A 25,000-nucleotide genomic window follows, 5' to 3' on the forward strand; every position below is an offset into this window, starting at 1 on the left:
GAAAATGGTTTTCAAGGAAACCAAATTCAAGCAAACGGGTCGTTTTTTTTCGAATTTTTGAATTTTCATTTTACCTCTCAAAGTATGCAATGTTGTGCACAGCTCGAATTGCGTCGAGTAGTTTTTGTTTAGCGAGCCGGCTTCGCTGCTTCCGCTTTGAACGGAACGTTTAATCCGTTACATCCGTTACGTTGGAAAAGTGTGTGCATCTCGCCAGCAGGCCCTAAAATGAATCAAAGAGGATCATCACAAGATCATCATCAGTAAAAGGATCATCACGATAGTGGAGCGGAAAAGGGCCGGTAATCAGATCGATGGAAAACCCGCAACGAGCACCGCAACACCCCCGAAGCAGCCGGCTATCTTTCACAGCGACCACAACCTGGCTCAGAACACTGGAACCACGGCCAGAAGAGTCCCACGAAGAGTGTTTCCACCAGCCTCAAGTGGGTTTGTCTACGTTGTAGAACCGCGGGTCAGTCCCTTATCATTCCCACGTATTAAGCCTTGCGTAGCCACCTCCTCCTCAAACACGATGAGAGAGGCAGCGAACTGAAATGCGATCATTGCGGATGGCATGCGGAATCGCGCAATCCGCAATTGCTGTATCACACGAAGATGAGCCATGGAGTCCAGCCGGGAGTACACTTGCGGCGATTGCGGTCATGTTGCAATTACCGAGGCCGCTCTGAAACAGCACATGGCGACAGCACACTACGCACGGTACGTAATCACTTCCGCTCATGCGTTGCATCGTTCGTGTTACAGATTCATCATTCTATTTCCCTTACTTTTTTCCAGCGATTCACGATGGCGATATCCTGCGTACAGCTGTGCATGATCTGAAGGGTGCGGCGGTCATCAAGAAACCGAAGCACGTGAAGAAGAGGAGCAGCAGAATCCTTATCACAACGAGCTGGAAGAACCGCCGCAACCAGAAGAGTTGGATATGGATGCAGAATTCAATTTGGCTGGTGATAAGAACCGGCAAGATGACGAGATTGGAAAGGAACAGGAAAATCCTTTCGATATTGGAAGCTGATGACACAGGCTGCTGACGAAACAACGTATTTCCATGATTAATTTTGTACTCCGTATTACTTCTATGTTAAACTTGTAGTCATTGAACTCATGCCAAAGAATTCTCAATAAAGAACTAGCCATCAGCGCTAATACATTTTACTTGTTAATTGATACTTCCAGCCACATCCGAATCGATGTTCCATTTACCAGCCACTGATTTGGTCCCAAATAGTGATAGTCCAGAAGAGGTAATGGTTTATCGGAGCGACAAGGAATTGCAGTCATGGGATGAGAATGGAGCGAATTCTTCGGACGAACAAGAGCCCAATGGAACGGAAAAGTTGTCCGATGCACCGAAACCTCGGATGAACCAGCACCGGAGCCACGAACTGCCCTATTCCATCCTGGCGTCGTCTTGAAATTTCAGCCTCGTCCTCGTGCTATTTTCAGCAAATGAGCAAAAATATACCTTTAAGTTCATAAAAAGTATGAAAGGGGTCGAAAAAAGCCAAAAACTCACTCATTTTACCCTCGTGGACCATTTGGTCCATGGTGTATTTTCGACAGAAATGGCTGTGTAAACGAGCTTGAGTTTGGAATGTTTTGCTTGTGTTCAATGGACTATATTTGAAAAATGTTCAATGGACTATATTTGTTCTTAACCACAAAATACCCCTTTCCTTTACCCCTTTCCTTTTGTTATTTTCCAATCAAACATCCTTGAAATCCTTGAAATTTCATCCTGTAGTGCATTTCATTAACCATTCCCACCGAATTCCAGCGTCGGCGCGCATACACAACGCACAGACAACGCGCGGCGTTCAACACTCCAAAGCAACCCGCCAAACGGTGTTGCTATGGCGTTCGCTCGAGGGAAGCGTAAACAGTTTACAAACAAAATCGTATAAAGCGTTGAAAATATCGCATCTCAGTTAACACAGGACGGGCAGATGAAATACCTGCAAATCGTTTGGATTATCAAGAAATAGGCACGAAGTTTTGCTTTTAAAAGAACAAAATTAAGTGAGTTAGTGAAAACAATCGAAAACAATCATTCTCCAGACTGATTTTCGCTAGTGAAGTGGCCAACCCACCAAGTGTGTTCCAACAACGACGATTGTCCGTTCTACCGCCACAAGTAAAGGTGTTCAACTTTGCCAAAGTCACGTGATTTGCATGTTGTGCAGTGACATTCTAGCATAGTTTTCAAGTGCAACAATTATTAATGGCCAGCAAACGCCCTTCGCACCAAAGAATTCGTCCTCGGCAGTGAGCAATAGTTTTTCTGCACAGAAAACACTAAACCGGATGAGTAATATCGCTGCAGTCGCTGCAGCTCCTTCACGGCAAGGCTCCCCCTCGAGTGCCAATTGAACCGTCGGTAGTAATGTTTGTGTTTAAAGTTGTGCCTTGCTCCATGCTCAGGATGCGTTAGTGGCCCGCTTGATGTCGTTCTTTCTTCGCGCGTTTCCTGAAGGCTTCCTTGCGGCCACCATGGCATAGCACCGGCAAGCAACGAAACGGAAGGCCGTCGCTCTCCCCTTTTTTGGCAACGTTAAGTTATTTCCTTTCCTGCTTCATTCCTGCTTCATTTGCACCACACAGACACTCGGAACAACGGTGACGGTGACGGTGACGCTAAGGAGCAAGGTTGGTGGATTGTGGAACATTGTGTCAACTATTTCAACGTCGAAGGTCCTTCGGTCCTTCAGGGCAAGTGGGGTGGCTGCAGTACCTGAAAACACTGTTCAGTGAACGCGGAGCACTATGCCAACCACGGGTGGCCCCGCACCGTTGGTGGCGCAGAAAAAGTGTGGTCCACCGAGTGTCATCGGTAAGCCGGAAATGACGCAGCTTCTGGAACCGAACTTTCCCGATCATGTCGCCGTCAACTCGAAAGCGGATCCCAAGTGGAGCAAATGCTCACGTGGTGGTCAGCATGGGCAGCAGCAGCAGCAGCAGCAGCGAAATGTCTACACGTGGATCAGCGCACCACGTGCAATCTACAACAACAAGCGACTGGTGCGGATGGGCAGCGAAAGGCGAGGGTGAGTAGTAGCTTCCTGTTAATTGGGGATATTTGCCAATATGTAGGACGATAATAATGATAAGGAATTTGAGATGCATTACTAGGACAACGTACAAGGAAATATTGTTTGGCATAAAACGTATTTTTTATGATTTTTATGAAATGGTACAGACTTCCCTCTCCATTTAATTAGACTACATTTTTTTATTATACATAAACTACAATTTTTTATTATAAAAATATAGATAAGCATATTTTTTCTAGATTGCCCAGATAATAGACAACTTTTCTGGAGCAGTTATTTCATTAAAAACTAACTGAACAAACGATGAACAAAACAAAATTGAACAAAACAAAAACGGGAACAAACATATTATTTTCATTTTCAATATCAATATAAAGGAATCCCATATCTTAATGCAAAGCATTATTCATATTTTAAGTATAAAAAAGCATTAACAATTTTATGCTTTTTTTAAAGCATAGCAAAACAAATGGTTTTTAAAAAAGCAAAAAGCATGCTATTTGAAAAGACATATAACTCTTTTAAAAATTACTCAAGAATTCATAGCAAGAATATGTAACAATCTAAACGAACGATTAGATGCTATCTATATTGCTTCATTTGTATACTACTCATATTCTTCCAACATTCTGATTAGTGCGAGCGCAGCAACAGCATGATCAATAATTCATGTGCAAGATTACCACCCAACGGCGCCTAATGCGGTGCTCATCTGACGCAAAATCGAATAAATTAAAGGTACAGTGACCCGCTGGCTGGCAGGCTCGCGCTTCTTCGTGCCATCTGCAATCAATCAAAGGTTCGCCACCGCAGATCCTTACGATCCACTAGGCGAAGGAATCTGCTCCTTTATCCCTGTATCTGCTACACAAAGTAACGCTCCCACGATACTTTATAGTAGCTAAATCTATCGTACGGCTAGCTTGTCGGCTAATTTTGTAAAACGTTCGCTCACACAAAAATAGAGTCCCTCAACAGTCGCTTTTCCGAAGGACAATCCATATGCACATGTGGCGCGGTTGGAAATGTCACTCAAAAATAAAAGTCGCACATTCTCCACATACATTACACGTCCGGCAGTCATTAGCATTCAACCTTTAACCGTCAAGTTCCGGGGTGGCCAAGGGAGAACGGGACCGTACACAATTCTGTGACCGCGAATTCAACCGGCGGCCTATTTTTGTCGCAGCAAAAATGCCATCACACCTGGTGCGAGACCGCCGTGTTCCAATCTGCCGGTGGCCTGGCCTCTTGTGCTGGAATGCTGGAAACATAAATCCGGACCGCCATGGGCCGGGGACACTTGGCCACCTTTCGCGAATGGCGTTTGTGCTGGAATGGTTCCCTTCCGTTTCCAGTTGATCACTTTCGCAAAGTTTCATCCTTTTGTCGACCGATTCCGGGGACAAACACAAGGGGGGGGGGGGGGACACACTTCGCAGGATCTACAGTGATGAGCATGTTGTGTATGTTGAGTTAGCATACATGGTTTTATTGTTTTATTTTTTCGTTTCTTACATTTTTAGATCAGCTATTTGTATGAGTGTGTTTAATGCTATTTAATGCAAAGACCTCTTATTTAAGTATTTAATCATTCAAAATACTTTTTTTACCAAAAAGACAATTTTATGCTTTTAACATTAATCGTTAAAGAATCTTTTGTCGATCTTTCATCTTCGATCGAATTCAAAACATAAATCCTCACTGTACATTAATCGCCTTTCTTGACGTGTTATTGCGCTATTAATTCCTTTACAAAGCCCTTAAACAATTACAACATCATGCTGCTCATGGTGACATTATGCTTCCATGTTCCAACCGGCGTTCTTTTCGGGTGCTACAAACACGGAAGGGCCGAGGGGTTCTAATGAATAGCTGGCCGGTATAAATAAGCATCATCATCATCACCATCGTCAACATCGACATCAGGTCCGCGTGAAACACATGACACAACATTCCCATGTTTCATCCGGTGCCAGGTGAGGTCTGCGGCCGGAGGTGTTCCCAACGGAGGTGAACATTTCACAGTTTGTCCGTTGAAGGTCAAGGGTTTATTCCACCATTTACTGCGGTGCTGCTTGTGGTGCTGCTAACGAAAAGGGAGTCCCGTGGAAAAACTATTTTCACGAATTGTCCATCCACCTCACCGCCAGTACACTCATCCTCCGATGGACCCCCGGGCATTCCAATCGGTGAGCGAGTTCATAGAACCTTTCGCGCCGGTCCTAGACACATTTCGGTTTCGACCACGATTGTTCACAATTTCCATTTTCGATCAGAATCACGGTTAGGCGGCTTTCTTCCAAGAAAGCGCTCTCGTCTCGTCTCGCCAGGACCGCCAGGCCAGCCAGCGGTCACTTGCGGTCATACCACGCACGAGCGCTGCCCAGAAACGCCCACCCATTCCCTGAGGTTAAATGACCTCACGATGGATTCGTGATGGATTCGCGCCCCGAAACACACCGGCATGGCCTTGAATTTAATGATATCCTGTCGTGAGATAAAACGAGCGATGCGAATGGCCTCATCCGGCGATCAGCACCGGGTACAACAGGACGAAAGGGGAAGTTTCCTCGTGGAAGTGGTATCGCTTGAGGACCACACGCAGTCACCATTTCGGCAGGACCTCGTCATGTTTCAACAGCAAAACGATCTGATCGTGAACTTGAAAATTGCTACCCACTACTGGGCTACGGGGCCGTGGCTAATGTAAAGTTATGGTGTGCCATTAAGGGGTGCCATTATAAATCCACTTGACAGCGACGGCGAGGCAAGGACCAAACGGTGCGTTTTGGTTTATTCTCTAATCCTCCACCAAAAAGTCCGCGCGTTGCGTGTCCATCGTTAGCTTAGCACCCGAAAAAGGCTCTTCTTCGTCGCCGTCGTCGCCGTCGCTTCGAGATATGTTTCGTGCATTTGTTTATCATTTCCGTTTTGCCATGTCACACCGGCAACGACGACGGCTGGCTCCCCTGTGGACTGAGTTGACTCTCGAAAGGACCAATCCACATGAAACTCCCAATTGCGTGGTCGCTCTTTTTAGATTGCGCACTCAGTCCCTTTGTCTAGGGATTAGAAAGATTCCTAGGACCGTCTGCGGACCTGCTGTGCCGAAGAGGAATGTGCGGTTTTTAGTTATTCCCTCTGGCCACGGCAACAGTCGCGACAACGGCACCTGCAAACTGTCTAGCTTCTTATTGCTACAATCAGACTGATCAATATTGATCGTTTTGTCCTCGTCCTTAACAAGGAAAAGGTTTCTGAGACTCAGACAGATGGCTGCGAGTGGTATTAGCGAACCTTAAGTGCTTGTTACATCTCTGATCAAGCAGAACTATCAGATGGAACCACAATTTGCCTATCAGACGAGAGGTCCTAATACTTGATTCTATCCTTTTCTTAATATTCTTCCGAAAATGGTGTTAGTAACACCGAATGAGACGTATTTCGTTGAGTTCATTGCCCACCTCCTTCACTCCACAATCAGCAATGTTCATCAAAAGGCCGAAAAGGCAACTCCACCCAACGATGTTCCCTTCGCCCATATGACCGGAACGCTCTTAAAAACATTCCTCCAAAAACCGATAATGAAAAGGATGATCAAGCATAACACACTCAGACGGTTCGGCCACATCCTCATTCAGAGGTTCCGTTTTACATTATTTCCCGTCAGTAGCCTCCGTTTGTGGCACTTTCTGGTCCCACTGACAACTGATAGAGTCACCTGGACTGCCTCGTCTACCGCGACACGTCGATACAGCCATTGCTGATGATGATGATGATGATGATGTAGAAGGTGCTGATGGTGATGGTGGAATGCGGCGCAACCGGCGGGACAAACCAAGTGAAGTCAAGGGGGGGAGGGGTCTTCAACGTCCGAGTGCTCTGGTCTGGTGGTCCGAAAGGTCCATTGGTCAAGCGTCACGCGAACCTGCCATCGAGCCTGTAATTTCCAGACGCACACAAGCGAGCACCACCACCCAGCCAAGGGGTTCGTCGGTCTCCAAGGGGTTCCGGGCCTGTCGTCCCATTGGGGCCTCTTAGCCTGAGGGATTTGATAGCTTTTCCTCTCGCTCTCACTCTCACATACACCGGTGTGGAGTGTCCATTGCAACACAAGCTGGACCGGCTTGTTGTAAGCGCCTTTTGGATTCCTCTCCGGGCCACCTCTCCGGGAGGTTTCCGTTTCGTAGTATGAAAAGCGAAAGCACGGAACTCGGATTCCAACATTCGCTTTCGCCTCCCCCCCTGGGTCATTCTCTCGGACTTTTGCTGCTCCTTTTACGCTCGTACTACACTCATACTGGCGTAGAGTGGAGCTCGTGTGGTGGTTACGTGGTGCCGGGTCCTTCTAGAAGGTTAGGGGCTCACAGTGACCACTCGCTGGTCATTCGGTGTCGGATCGTTGGCCAGACCGGTCACAGGGTTTACTAGCTGCCCAGAGTCGTGTGTCCAGAAACTCCAGAAAGGAGTCAAGTGATGTCTGTGGAAAGCAAGTGAAGTGTTGTTCAGTGTCCTTCGATTTGGCCGATGATCGATGAGGCGGAAAACTATCTCATTCCGTCCTCTCAATGATGGTCCAGCTAGAGGGTCAACCTACATACCGGGTGTTCGGCTGATTGGCTGAATAATACAGAACCGTTCCTCTCCGTACTGCGCACCACATCCGTTCCTTTCCTGCCTCGTTTGATGAATTATTCAAACCCGTTCTGCCGGAGGATTGGTGGTGGTCGTTGTTGTCGCCGTAACTGAAGTAGCAAGTTCACAGGAGAACGTTACACTCCGCGAAGGTTGTTGAGCACTAGCCCTGGGCAAGATGCCTACGTTATCGGCACGTCAGCAGCAGCAGCAGCAGCAACACTCGCGACCGGATCAACAACCGCAGGAACCGGCAGAAGAGCTGCTCGAGCTGGAAAGTCCTGCCTTCTCGATCGTACCGAGTGCCGATCACTACCACCGGGGTGCACTGATCGGTAAACCGAACGCGATCGTACGACCACTGCGGCACCCTGGCCAGCAGCAGCAGCAGCAGCAACAGCAGCAACAACGAGAAGTGATCGAGGGTCAGCACATCACGAATTTGCATTCCGATTTAAAACTGCTGCAAGAGCTCGAACAGCACATCATCAGGAACAACCGGCGGAGCAATGAGTCGGTGGCTGAAGCCGAGAACCGGAATCCGGCTCATCAACCGAGTGCAACCGGGCAAACGAGCGAACCGACCGGTGGTGCACCTGACCGAGGAAGGCAGCACGAGTTTAGCCGGGAGCTGGATGCAAAGTTGCGGAAGCTACAGAGTGATTCATCGAAGCGATCGTCCAAAAATGTAGGTTCCAGGGATCAACGTGTTGCAAACACAGAACATCAAAATCTATCGCGAACGGCGTAGTTGTGGTCAGTGGCCCGACCGGGTTGTGGTCATCGTGAAGGTGAAAGTGCTCTGAATGGAGCTCTTGTTCGTGTGCCTTATGTTGAACACTGAACCCGTCAATGGTGTTTCAGTGAATCATAACGTGGGATAGGGTGGAACACGGTCCAAAAGGACCTTGGCATCGCCGGTCTCTATCGCCATTTTGGTATTGCATTCATTCTATGTTAAGGAGTCGATACACGAATGCAACTATCCTGCAAAGATCTTTCCACTTATCCAGCCCTTTTTTCAATTGTTTTATAAATGGTTAATTCCTTTTAACTGTTACTTGCCAGACAGTTTCAATTTTTTAATCAGTCTACGCTTATTCAGTGACAGTTTACATTGAGTGAAAGTTACTGTCGTTTACTGCCTCCAATAATAACTGTGAAATGCACGATTCAATGACTTATAGTAGGACTTTTTGGTCCTGGAATTAGTTCCAAAAGAGGATTCTCTAGAAACAAAAAAGAACCTAGAAATGAAATGCAAAAGTCACTAGGCATCACTAGAACACAGGGAATGATATCAGACAGAGCTCGCTTGATTGCTACCATGATATCGATTGCCATTGCGAAGTAGATAAAGGGAATTAAAAATGTAAATTAGAAGAAGGCACACAAGAAAAGGGAGCGACCACGACCACCACGCGGTGACCTACTGACCACTAGCGTCTAGCGTCCGAAAAGTTATCTCTGGCAAAGTTTTAAAGTCCTTGCATGCGACTAATTGGCCACCGAAAGCACCGCTGGGTGGCCGCGAGTGTCCTTCCCACCGACAAAGGCACCGATTTAATCCGGCCTGCATCCCCCCACCAACAGGGCAGCTCGCAGGAGGTGAACCTTGTCCGGAAGCGGCCCCTGTTCATCACGACCGTCCCCAAGGGTGTGTTCCTGCAGCCATCCAAGGATCTGTCAGTACTGGTTCCAGTGACCACCGTGACCAGTGCACCGCATCACCACCAGCAACAGCACCAGCAGCAGCAGCAGCGTCGCCTGTATGCCTTTGAAAGCCGGCCTCGGGTCCTACCGCCCAGCCTGGTGCAGGCCAGCCTCGGACACCATGGCCACCCGAAGCACCCGAATGGCAATGGCAACAACAATAACGATATCAATCATCCGAACTACAACCATCCGGGCATGGAGTACATCTGCAAGCATGGTAGCCACCATTACAACAAACCGGCACCACAGCAGACCGGCGAGGACCAAGGACCGGTACGCAACCAAACGGTGACGGAAGTACAATCGATCGGTCGGGGCCACCACCACCGGACGCTGGCAAGGTAATTGCCGTTTTTCATTAAAACACCACCATCCGTCCGACACCGCCAAGGTTAAGCCGCCCTTCCCGGTCCCCGGCAATCGTTAATGATTTAGTGTAAAGAGTCCTCTGGCGCTCTCTAACTAACGGAGGATGTTGTTTTTGTTTTGGTTTTTGGTTGGAACTTCGGTTGACGCCAACGGGGCTTTCTACTTTAAACGTAATTTGCATAAAACATTTACTTCACTGCATTCCGTGCCAGAACGCATAGCATGACGATGTGTCCGCGTTATGGGTCAGCCTGGCCGGCCACTATTACTCTCAACTACGCTCTCTCTCTCTTTCTCTGTGTTGGCCCTCTGATGGTGGTCGCGGAACGACCTTCGCAGTCCTAGGCCTGCGGGGGGAGCCTTTATCGACAACCTTTGGAGCCGCAGGAGGAGAAACACAGAAATGGGTCACCAGTCCAGTGCAGGGTCCAGTTTGTGGTCAAACAAGCGGGTCGCGCATAGCTCGAGTTGATTAGATTTCAATAATTAATCTTCCGTTCACCACCATTCACCAACAACAAAAAAAATGCAAGAAACGGAGCAAAAAACAACCCCTCACTGAAGGTGCGAATGGTGCCCTATTTTTGTAACGGCCGCTGTGCTGGGCTGGGATCGATAGAATGGCCGACGAGAATGCCCGGAAATTGGGCCTAAAGTTTTGCAAACAAATAGCCACCAACCAATGGAGGCGCCCGGTGGCCACGGCTTGTGAGGTCTGCGAAGCGCACGAAAGCCACCGTAGGTTGCACTGTGATCGCTACCGGAGATACGCTAATGACAATGCCGAACTCCCGGGTGCATCCACGGCTAATCGGCTCGGCTTTTGCTGCAGGTCATCAATGGGGCATGCCAGAAATGGAGACGCCAAATTCGAGTTCCCTTTTTCCAGGGCCCTCGGAGGCTCACCATACACAAAACGTATCGCTTTACTTCACGCTAGCGGTCTAGTGCGGTACTTTTGTGGCCAGAAGCCCACTCAGCCCACCACGGGTCATTGCATTGTCTGTCCGGGTTCGGCTAAAGCTACTGGCCCTCTCCCCTCAGGGGGAAATAGTGGCACAGTAGGTCAGTAGGATAGCAGACCTGTCCGCGAGGAGTAGGAGGAGTCATTAGAGATACACGGGATATGGAGGCCCCTCTGCCCAATAAATTAATCACTATCTCAGTGGATAGGCCGAACGAGTGACAAACTCGGCGTGGCTTCTTATCTGTCCCGGGGGCTCCGTTATATCCGACATGCAGTCGATACTCATTAATGAATCAAACATTGCTTACATCCAAAGGGGGCGCCTCCACTGGTTAGTGCGTCAAAATTAGTCATAAAACGTAGCTAAAACTAAACTTGTTTACCGCTTATCGCGATCCTGAGGGAATCGATTGTGTTTGTGATTAATTGCCGCGTTTACTGGAGTGAGCAACACAGTACAGGGACAGGCATTCGATGGTTCATGTTGTTGAGGGGAGTCATGTAGGATTGAATTGCTTCCGATTAGCTTGGAGCTTGTTGTGCAACCGTCAATTCCCTGGAACAAGCTAACAGATGGAGTTGGATAGCTAAGAGCTCTAGTGAAGTTGATGGGTTTCGGGAAAATGATGCAGTAATTCCTTCTTCTTTCAAAAGGCATCTACAATTATATTAACGAAAGCTCTGTTAAAATGTGCTGTACGCTCATATTTATAGCAGAACAAATCCAAAGCCTAAATAACTACAACCAACTAATTCTCATTTCACAGTAATCAGTAATCGTTTGAGCATTGATAATTGAGGGATAGTGAAATTCCGATTTTTATAGACCTTTTTTAATATAAAATCAATAGTTTCATTTGACGTTACATAAATTTAGTTGAAGACAAGGAAGACAATTATTTTATCTATTTTGATTATTTTCCATCTTTTATGTGTTTTTTAAATTATTTATTCAATTCACCAATATTCAAAATCCATCAACAGGAGTTTACTAAACATACGGCTCGTCCGTAATTATAGATGTTAAAAAAGAATAGTTAAAGAATCAAAGAACAGTCAGTCAAGAATAGGCTAATGGACAAGCGATAAGATAACACAAGGCATGAGCAGCATGGAAAAGTCTCTCCAAATAATTGGCTTTAGAATTTAAAATTTATTAGTAGTAGATTTATTCATCAAAATTTATCGTAATACTCTGCTACCAAATGTCTTGCTGGTTCCCAAGTTAAGTTAAGATGAACTTCAAAATCTTCATCAACACTTCTGCAAAATATTTTCAACAATTTTGCCGCAATTCATCTATCATCTTTGTATTCTGAAACGCATGCATGATTGAGAGCAGCTAATCGTTACGCGACTATGTGATTATTTGTGAAAACAAATAGTTATAAGCATCTCCGCATGACCGTTAACCGTCTTCTCGAAAGGCTCGAACGAAAAAAGGGGCTCCTACCAGACTGCGTATTAATTTGTATAAAAACCACATTTCATAACGATCAATACAGCACCCCTCCTGCGACGACGATTTCGTAATAACCGTGGTAAAGTTTATGGCCGGAGCTCCGGATGTGGTCACTACTGCTATCCGGTGTGCCAAATCACAAAAAAAGGTGGATGGAATTTTCCAAAAGCTTTTTCATCGCTTCTTGTCGTCGCCGGCCATCGTCCACTTTCTCTCCCTCGCATATCACGAAGGGAGGTCGATATTAACCCCTACGGGGGTCTAACGGGATCATTGCCCTTTCCAAATTGACGCCCATTAGTGTGTGGTTGCGGAGTATAGGAGGACCACGGTCCGGCGGTTCACCCGCGATGCGTAATCGGTTGCGTACGGATGGACTCTTCGTCTTCGTCTTCGTTTTCGTTTTCCCTAGATTTCCAGCACCACCCTCGCATGATATCAAATGGTAATGCTTACCTCTTTGCCTTCCACAGGGACCACAACATCCAGCAACAGCAACAGCAGCAGCAGCAAGGAGGAGGCGCTGGGGGTGGTGGAAGCTACCAGAATGTGATGCACGATCGGCGCGTCGTGCGAGGGAGTAATTATACGTCGAGCAGTAACCTGCAGTTGGTAAGTGGCCACAGTAGGAACTCCACCGGCGGTGGTGGAGTTTGTACGCACTTTCTGGTACCACAGTGTCCGTAGTTTCCTTCATAGGTTTTAGGGATATTCGCGACGTTTCCTATAGCAAGCCTTCCACCGCAAGCTAACAATACCAACCGTTTTTGCGCTAGTTATTTCAAGTGATTTTAGATTTTCGTTTGTTTCGCATTTCGATGGTAGTTAGTGGTTAGTTAGGGTTTGGGTTTTCTTTTGTGTTACGAGTACGAGGTTCTACTTCCTCAACTCCTTCACCTACTTCCGACAATCCGTCTCATCTCTTTCTCTTCTCTCTCTCTCTTTCTCTCCCTCTGTGTATCTTTCTGTTTGGTCTTCTTTTCCTCCTACTCGTCCTATTTCCCCTTTTTTCACCCAAAATTGACAAAATTCTTCAAACACTCATAAAAACCGGAGAAAAGCCGGAACATGGGCACTGCCTCAACATGCCCCGGTGGAATCCATATTTCGGCTACGCTGGTCTTCTATCAGGAAAGGTGAGTTTTGGGGTGTAATCACGCAGACACAAACACCCTCAAAATCTCGGTTGCTCTCTGTCTTTCTGGCGGCGATCGCAGACACTATAAAAACACCCAAATCACGCTTCCGGTTTTTTCTGCTCTCTCTCTCGCTCGCTCTTGCTCGCTCTCGTGTTTTTTGCCTTCCTCTATTGTTCATTCTACTCATGCTGCATTGTGTACATTGTGTAAATTGTGTTCGCGTTTTGTACATTGTCAAACGATGCCATCGCCAAATGCCTGTGCCAGCAAACAACCGCCGCCTGATACAAGAATTAGCTGCTTTTCATGCTATTGTTCCAATTCTTTCGCCCTCGTTCGCTCACACTGTCTCGTGGCTATATCCTGTGGTAGAAGGGATTGGTTTGCATTTTTCCAAAGAAAGTCGATTTTCCATCTCATCTCTAGGGCTTAGAAATTAACCAATTTAATGTTCTATTCCACCTAACGATTATTCATTATGTTTAACCATATTTAGAACCACTTTTTGAATAAAATGGTAACTGATCGGCTCTTCTTGAGCCTTTCTGTCTCAAGCTCAATGCTCCATTATATGTTCTTTGTAAGGGTTTAAGAGGTAATTCTACAAACAAATTTCCAGCTGCATTTGTACTGCTCATACAATGATGAATGAAATATTATTAAAAATTAAAATGACAAAAAGTATCACTTTTTTAACTTCTAAAATCTGCCAAAAATCAACAACTAGGAAATTCAACAAAAACTTGACGGGGCTTCCTGGATACACTTATAATCTTTCAAACGAGAATCGATTTGTATTTTTCTGATGACCGATCACGCAGCTACGATGGGTACCGGAAAAAGAATCTTTTCGATGACACGACTGCCTAAATTTGATGCCATGGATAAAGTTTTTAATTAATCTTTCCCAAAATAAAACTAAATAATTTTCTAAAGTTGTAGTTTAATATGCCATTCATTTGAAAGAATACAGTTGAATGGTTACGTCACAAAAAATCGTCAAAAATGATCCTTGTTTTGGTAAGAAATTACCGAAGACCCCCGCCTAATTTAATCATTCATTACATTTTAAGTAAATAACTCTTTCCAATCTCTATAACTCCAATTGAACCGTATAGCGTTGAATTTAGTTGGTAGCCTCCGTATCCTCCATTGAATGAATAGAATAGTGCTCAACAGTCATTACTTCGTAGGATGATCGTAGAAGTAGCTCTCCGTTTGAGGGTACACTAAGCCAGCATTTGACTCGTATGTTCCACCGTATCGTTTTAAAGTTTGTTTGTTTTATTCATTAGTTACTGTGTAATGGTAGTTTGCCATCAAGTAGACTGTAAAACTGGGTTATTAACATCGAATTGGCTAGTTTTGGGAAAGAAGTAGATAAGTTCTCTTTTCTGTTAACAAGCGCAAGTATTGCTAAAATATTTAAGAGTTTAGGAGAGAAAAGAGACTGCTTACGCTTTCTAGATTCCACATTATCGCTTGCATGCTCCAGTTACTCTCTCAATTTGTCAATCTCAATCGTTTTTTTTTGTATTTTATTGAGCTCAAATAGAATGAAACTTATGCTTATCTACCATTTAAGAAATGCTAAAATGCTTGAAGTTCTAGCTTGCATGTCTTGTTTGACTACTCCACTTCACCAAACTAAACGTCTATCAGTAAAATTTAATTTCTCTTTAGTCTCATGCTAGATTAACGACACTGCATGCTACTATTCCTTAATCTCTGCATTCACCTATCTGCTGATCCTTTTCCGTGAAGCCACCTACATGATCACCTCTCGTATTTGTTCTTCCTCCTTTCAGGGTGATGGAGACGGTACGCAGAAGGAGGCCGAAGCACGCCGGCGACAAATGCTCCGCAAGAAGTACGTTTCGCGCAATCAACGCGGCATAATCGGTACACCGCCCCCGGTCCGTGGCCGACGCCACGAGACAGTTCAAACGGAAAAGTATCTCGAAGAGGTATTGATCACGATGGATGCCCTTTTATTTGACCGGATCTCGTCCGTCCGTGAGAGAAAAATCATTTCTCTTCCGCTTCATCACTCCACAGCTCTTCCTGCATCCACCCGAGCTCGATGCCGGTTGCCAGACCGATCTGTTCCTGCATCGGCCACCGTCGCCACCGTACGTGCCCGCCAAGACCGGTTGCGATGCGGCCACCGAGATCCTCGATGGTGAGCTGTTTAACTTCGACATCGAGGTACAGCCGATCATCGAGGTGCTCGTCAGCCGGACGCTCGAGCAGGCGCTGGTAGAGGTGCTGCACGAGGAAGAGATCGCCGAGATGCGGCAACAGCAGCAGAAGATTCTGGCCCTGCGTGAAGCCGAGCTGGCCGAGCTGCGACGGCTCGAGCTCGAGGAGCAGAAGCGCCAGAAGGAGCGCGAGTGTCGCTTCCTGCAAGACAAGATCACGCACGATCTGGATCGCGAGATGCAGGAGCGCATCAAGGCGGCCAAGTTGCTGCAAGGCCGGATCGATGAGCTGGTACCGGAAGTGATCGCGGCTGCCGATAAGCTGGAAAGCGAGAAAGATCGCGAGGAATTTGAGCGCCAGATTACGCCCTGGTTGGCACGGGAAGTCGCGCGCGAGATTGGCCAGTTTATCGATTCGAAGGAGCTGCTGGAGGGTAAGGATGTAATTACTAGTTAAAGAGTTCACGGATCCTCTTACCTTTTCCTATCAATTAATCGTTTCATTGCAGATATTATCGGGGAAATTTTGAGACACAAAAAGCAACTTCTGACCGATGCCGACACTGCCGACGGTGAGCAGTATGATGAGGTGGATGCGGAAGAACCGGTAGAAGGTGCCGCAGATGACGGTCAGGAAGAGGCCACGGAAGAAAACGCAGAACAACGGGATGAAACCGAACCGGGGGCAGAGTAAAGACAAAGGATATTCGTGGGTTTGGGTAACAAGATTTGTGATAATTGATAGCAGGATGGTGAACCGGAGGCGGCCACGTGTCCGCGGTCACGATCGTTTGAACTTTAACTGAAACAGAAGCTGTAAAAAGGCTTAACCCATTGGAAATGATGTTGGTCAGAGGGAATGCCACCCAAATTGAAGCTGTAGTGAGCGAGAACGGACAGCAGACCACATGGAGTGCCTTTTCTTTAATGTTTTTCTTATTTCGGCGAAAACCCTTCGACTGCCTTTGCAAGGGTATTTTCACTGCGTCCCCTCGAGTATGTGCAGTTGTTTGTTAGCGAAAATTGAGTCACTAAGAATGGTAATAAACATTAATTACTTCAAACTCTTACATCCTAGCTGTTCTGTGATTTATTTTTTTCCAAAACTTATGCTTTCAAAGTTGAAGCCCATTATTTTTTTCTTCTCAGGCATCAGGTTCGTTTTCACAAGTTTGCATTCATTTTAAAAAGTTTCTCAAAAACCCGTCCCAAAAATGTTAGAAAATTAGATCGATTTTCCCAACATCACCCCCAACGGTATCGAGAGCTCCACGGACAACCGTGACGTCACTACCCTCGTACATGCCATGGATAGCTTCAGAACGGATCGACCGCACAGTTACCAAAGTGAGGTTATGATGAGCAATCCATGTACGAATCCCATGTATAGAATTTACACGAATAACGGCAAGAAGAAACGAAGAAGTAAATATTTTAGGTAAAACTTAAAACATAGTTAATAAATTTTTGGACCGATTGTGAGCCAATATCACTTGTTTGGAAGCAATTCTAAACAGAAAATAAATCTAAAAGTAAAATAATGCATTTCCATCAATGACAAAGTTAATGCTATGATAGTAACGAACGCGAATTTTTAATTGTAAATTCTATTTTATAAAAGTAAAAGCAAGTGTACAACACCGCAAATGACGAAACCAGTTACGTTTGGTGGAACCTGCCCTCTAGGGGAATACGACGCTGAATACGTAATCTATTTTTAATATCGTCCATTTACGCAACACACCCTTCCCTTTCGTAACCATGGTAACCGTCGAGCCCATCGCTTAATCTTCTCGCTTTCGCTTCCCCTCTTCTTATTTTTCTTTTTTTTTTTGTCGTCCGCGTGTGTGCGTTACGTGGCCAACTCACGCATACAAACACGCGATTTCGTGTGGTGGTGTTAGTGTTGACGATCCGTGACGTCATACTTTCGGTACATGCCATGTATAGTCAAAATATGGATTGCCCGTACGACCGCTTGTAGGGTGTGCCAGATTTGAGCAATACATGGAGAAACTGGCTTAGCAGTGGAAAGTGTTAAAAGAGAAAAAAAGGTACCACAAACCAGTTTAAGTTGGGAATCCATCGAAGATACTTTAAGCTACAGCGTGACCAGCAACGTGCAGTTCGCAGGTGCAGTCTCATTACGGGTAATCCAGTGGCGGAAACCGGGTACAGATAAGTTAGGTTAGGTCGAATAAATTAGGCCACACTAAACACCTTTACACTTGCGGCCCATGCCATGTATTAACCGCAAACGGATTTCAAGGTCAATAATGTTTATTTACATACCATTCGAAATTCTTGTTCTTCTTCATTCATCCTTCTTCTTTTCTATATTCTAGGACACGACACCAAGTACATTTCAATTCGAACATAATTCATACACTAGATTCCAATGTATTCCCCCCTTGTTCGCAAGCCCCCCTGTTGATAGAATTAATAGCGTTTATTAAGCTGAGGAAAACGACAAACGCCGGTTTCTAAAAAAAATAGAACGTGTCCCTAACCTAAAAGCTCGACCACTACCGGGACGCCCTCTGGCAGAAACTGTCCGAGCCTGAGTCCATGTATGAATGCTTTCCCGCACATCTGTTTACGAACGAATAGAACCACAACAGAAGCCGACAACTGTTCCCACGATTTCAGGATCATCGGTCACGGATTGCGCAAACAGAATGGGGAATGATTGAAGCACCTTCACCCATAATCTTAACACCAGGAAGGTATGTTTGACGCTTTCATAGCAGTTAAATGTGATTACTGGTGTATTTCAAGTCATGCCCGGAGCGGGCCTCGCCTCACTGTCCGGTTACTAAGTAGCTTAGGAGCTTATGATCTTATTGGAACTATCACTGATTCGGGGTGCTTTCGGTCTGCTCGCTATGCCATCCATAGATTGCTGCTGCTGCTGCTGCTGTAGCTTACTACTGGCGCCATCGAGTGGTCGCTTCACACTAGTCCCCGTGCCGAGCTGCTGTACCTCAGATGAACTGCTGCTAAAGCTGGCAGCATTGTTACTATTATTTCGATTGGCGAACATTTGGCTAGCGTTGCGCCTGATTGTGAATGTCCGCTTCGAGCCGATTGGTTTAATAAGACTAACGCCTGTTCCACTAAGCTGTGAGGAACTGTTGCCCAGATCTGCGCTACTGCTATCTTTCTTAGTGACCGTACCCGACGATGCATCCGATGTTTTGCCAATCTCTTCCTCGTCCATCTCTTCCTCCTCAAACTCGGGCTCATTCATGCCTTCCTCAGGATCAATGATAAGCTTGCCTGCAAGTGAACGGTAAAAGAGGAACGATATAGATCTCTGGGAAAGTTCTGGGCTCCCGGGGGACACCTACCGTTTAGCGTTGGGAAATCGATCACTGGCAGTGGTAGCTCTTCCGGATTCTGCTTCTCCACCAGCTCTTTCAACAGATTGGAAATGTCTTCTCGCTTTTTCGTCACGGTGATCGTGTCGAACCAGTCCTGCAGTTGCTTAATAGGTAGATGATAATCCGTAATAGGATTCTACAGAGAGAAAGCAAGCAAGAGAGAGAGAGAGGGAATTAAAGATCAATAACAACTAGAAGACACTTCAATTTCACTTCTAACGCCGCTCAGCTTACCAGGAAAAAGTGTTCCACATACTGCAGCAGATAGAGACCGCAATCGGTGTAGTTGTTCTGCTGCGGTACCTTCACACAGTGGCCAGGCATGTTGTGCTTATTGAAGACCTTGGGCGTCTTGCCGGGCATCTTTGCCCGATACTCACACGTCAGGTAGTCGCGCAGTGTCGCGACTACCCTGCTCCTTGACGCACCGGTCAGTGAATCGAAGATCAGGATGCACGGTCTGTGGATGGGACAAAAGGATGACTGATTCTTAGTGACTGGTCGCAATCGCTGCTTCTTTGGTTAACTTACTGTTTAATAGCAGGTCGTACATCGGTCGGTTCCTCGTCTTCCGCTTCCTCCGCTTCGCTCGCCAACTCACTCTCATCACCCTCGGCCTCATCCCGTTCACACTCATCGTCGCCACCGAGTGTAATCGATTCCAGTTCACGCTTTGACACGGGTGTTATCGTGGTGTTGCCAATCTGGAGTGTCATGTTGCTAGACGACTTTACGGACTTCATTGACGACGTCGACGATGTTGACTTTACCGACGACGATGATGATGATGATGATGCTGCCGTCGTCGTCGTCGTCGCGGAAGTCGTCGATTTGCGTATCTGGGCCGGGGCATTACTGGTCATGGAAACGGGACCGTCCAGCCCCGGGAAACAGATGATGGCCAGAAACCAGTGTGACTGTTCGTTGATCGGTATCACGACAAACTGGCGCTCGAAGATGTTCTCCCGTTTGGTCCAGTTGGCCACCCGGGCATGTCGCTTTTGGGCCGCCGTTTGACGCACATCTTTGTCCCCGTTCGTGGCACCACTGGCACTGCCACGTTGCCGTGCCGGGGCCATTGTCAGTCGGTTGTAGAAGAACGTACTAAAAATGTGGACACTCTTGCGTTCCTCCTCGTTCAGCAGCTCCAGCCGCAAGTACTTCAGATAGAAGTCAATGATGATATCGTTCAGATACTGATCGATCGCCAGGCACATGTAGTCCTGCGTGTTGATCGACATACCGCCCGTACCGGGCGGGTACACCAGTATCCGCCGAATCTCCGTCACATCCAGCATCGAATCGCTGTCGAGCCCGTTGTTGTTGCTGTTGTTGCGCCCATGGACAGCCGGCGATGAGATCGACCGGGGTGGCGAGCAGCGTAACAGCAGCTCATTGGCATCGCGCGCCGTAATTTCTTCGATCTGCTGGCCGACGAAAATGTTTTTGATGATCGCTTTCGATTCCTCGCTCACGCGTTCCATCATCAGCGTAATTCGCTTGTGCGTCTCATTCTCCCGGCTTATCGGGCTAAAGTAGGGAACTGTGGAGATCGACCGAAATGGAAACGAAACGAAAAATTAGCTCCGTAAGCCGGTGCCGGGACAAAACGGGACTACCAATACTTACGCTTTTCGTCGCTCAGTTCCATCTGCAGGTGCTGCCGAACGTAAACGGCGCAGGAGGGCAACGTGTACACGAACATGATGTTGAGGGCCTTGGAAAAGTGCACCACCACCTTCACGATCTCGTACATCTGCAGATCCAGACTGACATACTCTTCCGGGCGCTTCACATTCGGTGCCACAATCCGCAGCCCCTTCGACGAGATGGTAACCTTCTCATTCGCTTCATACTTCAGCGAGCCCACGCGTATGGTGGTACAGTCGAGCTGCGTTATCTGGCCATCCGGTAGATTCTTCACGTCGGTTACATCCAACCGCGGTTTGTCTGCGGGAAAAGAGCGGAGACGAGCCCGAGAGCAAGAGAGCAGCGATATAGAAGCTGAAGTTGCCGGTAAGGCCGGAGCCGCCTCCCTGGATCTTACATCTGTCACCACCCATTTTCAATGGAAACATCATTTTGCCAGCCAGCGAATCACCAACTTTCTTCAAACGATCTAGTAACGATTGAATGCCGCCACACTCGGCAACGCGACGCGGATGCCCGCTAGACGCTTTTCCTATTCCTCTCGTCGTGAAAAACAACCACGCCACGACACGCACAAGTTCACGGGAAAAAACACGTCGGTCGGCTTCCAATGCCACGTGCTAAGGGGCGATGGCTTTTCTTCGAATCTTACGCTCCGCACAAACGCAAACGCACTCCAGACACAATATTCATCGCTCAATCACGACCACGATCCGCAGATTATCCGGAATCGCCATTACCTTGGTGACCAAAAAAATTTGACATTTTCTCTGTCGTCGAGTAGGTAGACGAGCGAAAGGTCGCCCTCGACAGCAAGATCGCCAGAGGGCACTGGCATCGTTTTTTCGTTTTTAAACTGCCCGTTTGGTCGAAAATTATGCTCAAATATATGATAAATCATCTTTTCTATTATAAATTAGGTTTACATAAAAATAGATTAAATATTTTACATTAACCAACGACTTGTTTTACGCATACACGATTTGGGTATTGTATTGCAAGCTTTTGATTGGTCGATATCCGATAAAAATCGACGTTTCCTCGAGTTATTTTCATGTTCAAGTCAATAGAGTCAAAGGAATATACAGAAAAGTTATCTATATGTACAGTAATTTTGCCACTTACCAATTTTAGGTTCGGTATCGCTAATGACCGGTTCGAAGGGCAGTGGTTCACGCACACCGATCGCGTTAGGAGTTATATTCAACTGGTAATGATAAGAGAAATAATTTGCTTAATGCAATAAGGCAGAACTTTGCCACTTAAATAGCATGCGCGTCGCCATTGCTAGGCACACTGGCCTACCTTTGAGTTGCTGGTGATCGAGCTCTTGAAGAACGTTTTCGTTCTAGTACTAGCGTTGGAGTCCTCGTCGTCGCTGCTGAGGGTAAAGACCACTGGTTCCGCGTCGGGGTACCGTGTGACGGTAGCACTGGAAGACGCACGGGTTCTACCACGGCCGCTGCGTGACCCACCGCGACCCCGCATCGCCAACATGAAGCTCATCGATGGCTGCTTCTTGCCGTACTGGTCGTGCTTGCGGTTCACGTAGGCCAGCGGTGTCGAGGTGGAAGTGGGTATCAGTGGTGGCGGGTTTGGTGACGCACTGCTGTCCTGTTCCGGAATACGGCGTGGTGTTTCAATAAACACCCGCTTACACCGCTGACACTTGGCATGATCTACACTCGCGGCACCGCAGGCAGCACACAGCGCCAGGAAGCCTTTCACCAGCTTTACCGGTGGTTCGCGCTTTCCGCTTTCCAGCTCCGGTGTGCTAACGGACGCACTAGAGTCTAGAGTTCGCAGTGCAGCCCCACTGGTGGACATGGCAATCGTTTGCCGGAATGAATCATTGAACCGTAATGTCGGCTGCGCCGAGCTAACACTCAGAGTAGGTTGTTGCGGTTGCTGTGGTTGCTGTGGCTGCTGAGCTTGGAGAGTAATCGTCATCGGTTGCTGCGGATTAAACTGCTGCTGCATAACTACCGTCGAGGGCATCATCTGTTGTTGTTGCTGCTGCTGTTGCTGCAGTAACTGCTGCTGAAGCTGTTGCTGCTGTTGTTGCTGTTGCTGCAGTTGGAGTTGTTGCTGTTGTTGAAGTTGCATCTGTTGCTGCAGAGCTTGCGTTTTGATTGTATGTTCCGCCTGCTTGATCACCTCGCTCGTTTCCTGCATATTAATCCCGACCGTTACGATGTAATCGATATCTCCACCCGGATTCGAAATACACTGGATGTTACTTTCCGGCGAGTACTGCACGCCCACCTGCTCCAGCAGTTCCTGTACCGTGCAGCTTTCCTTCGGTAGCGTAAACGTGATCAGCCGTTGCTCGCCGCTTTGCAAGATTACCAGCATCCGAGCACTTTCGCGCATCTCCGGTTCCTGGATGATGTGCTGCTGGATGATCGTTGGCTGCGTAAGTATAGTCTGAGGCTGTTGCTGCTGTAGCTGCACGGTCTGAATTTGGTGCAACTGCTGAGATTGCTGCACGTTTGGTATCGTTATAGGTTGAGTCAATTGCGGCTGCTGTTGAATTAGCTGATGAGTGGCCATTTGCATCGGTTGCTGTTGCTGCTGCTGCTGCTGCTGCTGCTGCTGCTGCTGCTGTTGCTGTTGTTGCTGTTGTTGTGTCACAGGAGATTGTTGTAGCTGCTGCACCGGAGACTGTTGAGCGTGCAAAGCCACCGTTTGGCGGTTTAAAGGGGCGCGAGGCCGAACAACCATGTTGCGCACAGGCGCCCGTAGACGTACTTGCTGATTGAAACCCCCGCGAAATGCTTCTTGCTGGCGAAGCTGTTGCTTTTCCTGGAAGCTGCGGAACTGAACCGAAGTCATCGTTTGTCCATTGGCCAGCTGAATAAGATTCGCAGAGTTGTCCGGAAAGTTTGCATTCGCCATTTGGACCTGCTGCGAAGATTGTGTATTGACTTGCTGATTCTGCTGCTGTGCCTGATATATAACCGCAGTGGTACCGCTTGCATTTGGTACCGCTGCACTTTTCGTATCGTCCGCAGCACGCTTCGTTACGACGGCGGCTTTTATGCTATCCTCCAGGTCTCCTAGATCGTTGCTATCGGAACAAGAAGTGGACCCAACCGGAACAACGGTCGGGGTCTTTGTCGTTTGTGCAGATGCCTGGCTAACTAACAGCGGTTGCACGGTTCCTACGGTTGGGCCCTGCCCCTGTCCTTGCAGTATTTGCTGCTGATTTTGTTGAGGTTGCTGAACCTGGGATGATCCTACCGGTCGATGCATTATGGCCAATTTTGGGCCCATGGTCGCGAGCGGTCCGCGCTGCTGCTGACTGATGGGCATGAATTTAGGCCGCGCATTGGCAATGATGTAGTTTCCTCGGCCCGTAATTTGCACTGTTGGTTGTGGTTGCGAAGGGAGCGACTGAGCCACCGTCGTTCCTATGGTCGGTCGTATGGTCGTCATAATCTTTACTCCAGCCGGGCGTGTTTGTAGCACCGTTGGCACACCCGGTGCCCTTGGAACGGGCATCCGATTTAGGCGCGGACGCGGAGCCTTTGCACGGGTTGCGTTGGAATTTACGATCGCTGCAACGAGTCTTGGCTGCGCTTGCTGCTGAGGCCCCGCCGCCGGTGACTGAGCTGGTTGCTGAATGATCAGCGAAGGTTGCGACGTGATGGGAGACTGGATTTGTATAGTGGGCTGCTGTTGACTGACAACAACTTGCTGCAGCTGTTGCGTCTGATGCTGATTTTGGCCTGTTTGCGTTACAATCAGGCAGTGCCGCATACCACCTTTATTGCCCATCGTATTGATACCGACGACCTGCCCTGGTTGCTGAAGTGGAATCGTCTGCTGTTGCTGCTGCTGTTGTTGTTGAAACAGTTGCTGATGTTGCTGAGGGGTGATTGCGATCGTCGATTTATTAATGTTGATGCGTTGCTGTGTCATTTGTGGAACCATCTGTTGACCGATGCTCATGTTTGGCTGGTTAGGCGTATGCTGGTAAACTATTTGGTGTTGATTCGCTTGCATCTGCGTCTGCTGCTGCTGCTGCTGCTGCTGCTGCGGTGGTGGTGGTGGTTGTGGCGGTTGCTGGATCTCTTGTTGCTGCAGGGTATCTACTTGTTGATGTGACTCCTGGTTCGCTCCCTGCTGTTGCTGTGGACTACCGAGCACATCGTGCAGTACCGGTTGGGCCATCGCCACCGGCTGCTGCTTCGTTGGATCCGTTTGACGAAGAATGATCGAACCGCCTTGTCGTTGCATTCCTTGAACATTAATAACCTGGTGTGGCGCAGTGAGCTGCGGTTGCTGCGGCAACGACTGGGCTTGATGCATCTGCTGTTGATACTGCTGCTCGGCAGCCGTCTGCATGGTATGAAGAGTCGGTTGCTGGGCGGCGGGTTCATTTAGCGGATCGTG

At 47.6% G+C, this 25,000-nt stretch overlaps 2 protein-coding genes across 2 annotated transcripts in view; one reads left to right on the plus strand and one right to left on the minus strand.

The window, feature by feature from the left end:
• The first annotated feature begins 7,856 nt into the window (after nt 1-7,856).
• Nucleotides 7,857-16,569, plus strand: LOC126579138 (uncharacterized). Its single transcript, XM_050242464.1, has 6 exons — nt 7,857-8,403; nt 9,309-9,772; nt 12,703-12,841; nt 15,177-15,335; nt 15,427-16,003; nt 16,079-16,569. Exons 1-6 carry the CDS (start codon nt 7,894-7,896, stop codon nt 16,261-16,263), a joined length of 2,034 nt encoding a protein of 677 aa, XP_050098421.1. The 5' UTR covers nt 7,857-7,893; the 3' UTR covers nt 16,264-16,569.
• Nucleotides 16,570-18,296: 1,727 nt separating this feature from the next.
• Nucleotides 18,297-25,000, minus strand: part of LOC126579134 (uncharacterized) — an 8,137-nt gene continuing 1,433 nt past the window's right edge. Inside the window, exons 1-7 of the mRNA XM_050242459.1 lie at nt 21,908-25,000; nt 21,728-21,809; nt 20,582-20,902; nt 19,484-20,495; nt 19,187-19,412; nt 18,920-19,088; nt 18,297-18,848 (exon numbers count right to left, since the gene is read on the minus strand). The exon at nt 21,908-25,000 is cut by the window's right edge and continues 1,433 nt beyond it. Of these exons, the coding sequence (XP_050098416.1) occupies nt 18,394-18,848; nt 18,920-19,088; nt 19,187-19,412; nt 19,484-20,495; nt 20,582-20,902; nt 21,728-21,809; nt 21,908-25,000 (5,358 nt within the window). The 3' untranslated portion in view covers nt 18,297-18,393. The remainder of the gene's footprint in view (nt 18,849-18,919; nt 19,089-19,186; nt 19,413-19,483; nt 20,496-20,581; nt 20,903-21,727; nt 21,810-21,907) is intronic.

The sequence above is a fragment of the Anopheles aquasalis genome, chromosome 3, assembly GCF_943734665.1.
Source record: "Anopheles aquasalis chromosome 3, idAnoAquaMG_Q_19, whole genome shotgun sequence".
Classification (NCBI taxonomy): Eukaryota; Metazoa; Arthropoda; class Insecta; order Diptera; family Culicidae; genus Anopheles; species Anopheles aquasalis.

Excerpts from the sequence above, each read along its gene's own strand:
- LOC126579138 (XM_050242464.1), top strand. The coding sequence starts at position 7,894 with ATGCCTACGTTATCGGCACGTCAGCAGCAGCAGCAGCAGCAACACTCG. Across the intron at positions 8,404-9,308 it reads CGAAGCGATCGTCCAAAAAT|GGCAGCTCGCAGGAGGTGAA; the intron begins GTAGGTTCCAGG and ends CCCCACCAACAG. Across the intron at positions 15,336-15,426 it reads CGGAAAAGTATCTCGAAGAG|CTCTTCCTGCATCCACCCGA; the intron begins GTATTGATCACG and ends ATCACTCCACAG.